At 42.0% G+C, this 2613-nt stretch overlaps 1 protein-coding gene across 1 annotated transcript in view; it reads right to left on the bottom strand.

The window, feature by feature from the left end:
- Positions 1-2613, bottom strand: part of LOC119583173 — a 14844-nt gene that overhangs the window by 6899 nt on the left and 5332 nt on the right. The window contains 1 exon segment of the mRNA XM_037931669.1: positions 266-457. Coding sequence (XP_037787597.1) covers positions 266-407 — 142 coding nt within the window. The 5' untranslated portion in view covers positions 408-457.

The following is a 2613-nucleotide window of genomic DNA, read 5'->3' as shown; positions in this document are numbered from 1 at the left end:
AGAGAGAGAGAGAGAGAGAGAGAGAGAGAGAGAGAATGAGCGAGAGCATGAGCGAGAGAGCAAGAGCAAGAGCGAGAGACCAAGAGCAAGAGCGAGAGAGAAATATCAGGACAGATATAGAGAGAAGAATCTATAGAGATTAAGAGATATCCGATAAACAGACCGGTCGACACAAGACAACGTACATACATACATGCATGCATACCCACACACATATAACGAAGATGAGGGGAGGAGACCTTTAAAACGGCCTCACTGCACTTACCTGACGTCCAGGGGCTGTAGACGAAGGCAGAGACGACCCTGGGGAGCGGAGAAGGGAGGTCATGGTGGAATGAGAAGCGGATCTCAAACTCATGCGCCTCGCCCTTCTCTGCGCCCTTCTGCAACTCCTGAGGGTGCTGCATGGTGCCAGTTGGGGAGGGAGTGCCTCACGGTGGCATCGGTGAACGGCTGTCTGTCAAAAGATATTGGCCCTTGAGGGTATGTTACGAGTGGGGGTAAATATGATGCGTATCATATGTTATATGTTTTCGTGTCTTATGTTCTTCTATCACTGCATATTCTAGGTGGGGAAATATCATTACGTTTTTTTTTTTCTCTCTCTCTCTCTCTCACACACACACACACACACACACACACACACACACACACACACACACACACACACACACACACACACACACACACACACACACACACACACACACACACACACACACACACACACACACACACACACAAAAAAAAAAAAAAAAAAAATTCGCGTACTAGACCAATGTCCTTTGTTCCATTTCAACTGAGCTCAACGATCAGCTGGGTCAAGAACACTGGCAATCTATGCTTGTCTGAACAACGGCAGAGATAAAACTCATTCAAATCGTTCCAGCTTGCTCATCGTGAAATTCTAGGATGGGAAATTTATATCAGTGATAAAAAAACACGTCTATTGGAACATATGCCCGATTTGGCAGATTGAAATGAATGGTCCCGAAATATATACGAAAGAGAGAGGGGAGAGGAGAGGAGAGGAGAGGAGAGGAGAGGAGAGGAGAGAGGAGAGAAGAGAAAAGAGAGGAGAGACGAGAAAAAAAAGTAGAGGAGAGGAGAGAGAGAGAAGAGAAGAGAGAGAAGAGAGAGAAGAGAGAGAAGAGAGAGAAGAGAAGAGAAGAGGAGAGAAAAGAGAAGAGAGAAGAGAGAAGAGAAGAAAAAGAGAAGAGAAGAAAAGGTTTCGAGTTCTAAAAGGTTTTAAATTGCAGATTCAAGATATACGTCCCTCCGACAATCTAATTTGAAACCAAACTTCCTTATTAAGAATAACACTATACCCCCCCCCCCCCGACACCCGGAAGAAGAAGAAGAAAAAAAAGTTACACAAATCCTGGAATTTCGCAACTCAAGTCTCGAATTCTGAATAAATATCTCAAACCCTAAACTCCCAACGTTAAAAGTATTTTGTGCGAGCTCACTGGGAAACATGTTTAATGAAATCTAATGATACCACTGTACTATGTAATCATTCTCCTTCACCATGTAACCTTCAGGCAAATAAACTGACGAATCTGAAAACTGAAATCTGAAATCCCTCAGCCGAGCACAGATGATGATTCTCAGCTGTTGGGGGTATTCATAACAAAATAAAAAAAAAACAGGAACAAACTACTGCAATATTGAGTACCTTTGCTTCAATAGGGGGGACTTTTATAATGCGTTTGCACTGCACAGGTACGGGGACAGGGCGAGATCATTTTCATTCTTGCAAGAAGCTGGTATATTCTTCCCAAAAAATGTTCTCAGTTAAAAAAAACTCAAAAGCTAATTTTCTTTCAGATATCGTTAACATTAATTCATTATAAACATGGAAATACCGACACTACTAAACTACGATTTACGAACATTTGTTTCTAAAGAAGGGTGAAAAATAACAGCATAATAATAATAATAATAATAATAATAATAATAATAATAATAATAATAATAAACGACCGTAATCTTTTTTTTACCTAACAGTTTTAAACTTCTAAAGAGCTTTGGTAATAATATCACAAAGCATCAGGAAACCATGAAACTGGCTCTTTCTCTTCCTCTTAGTGACCAGTGGCGGTACTCTCACGAATGTACAATTGCGTCTCGCTTGCAAGGAGTTACGATAAAAGAAAATGTATACTGCAGAATGTGAAAAAAATGGACCACTTTTCTCATTTGAGAGACGAAACGGGAGAGAGCGCATAAGCATAAGTATGTTATTTTTTCACATATGAAAGCGAGAGAAAAGAACAATGTTGCTCTGTCATACTCACAGCCGAACGTTTGGGAAGGGAGGGAGGGAGAGGGAGAGGGAGAGGGAGAGGGAGAGGGAGAGGGAGAGGGAGAGGAGAGGGAGAGGAAGAGAGAGAGAGAGAGAGAGAGAGAGAGAGAGAGAGAGAGAGAGAGAGAGAGAGAGAGAGAGAGAGAGAGAGAGAGAGAGAGAGAGAGAGAGAGAGAGGGGCAATAAAGTGGAGCGCCTCCACATTTACAAAAAAAAGTAAGAAAACACACATACGAAGCGGTCAAAATCCCTGAAGACTTTACATAGTCTCACGCAGAGGAACTACAACACAGCTCACATAATCC

The sequence above is a fragment of the Penaeus monodon genome, chromosome 2, assembly GCF_015228065.2.
Source record: "Penaeus monodon isolate SGIC_2016 chromosome 2, NSTDA_Pmon_1, whole genome shotgun sequence".
Lineage (NCBI taxonomy): Eukaryota > Metazoa > Arthropoda > Malacostraca > Decapoda > Penaeidae > Penaeus > Penaeus monodon.
Note: the sequence above shows the minus strand (reverse complement) of the source record. Positions and strands in the feature narration are given on the sequence as shown.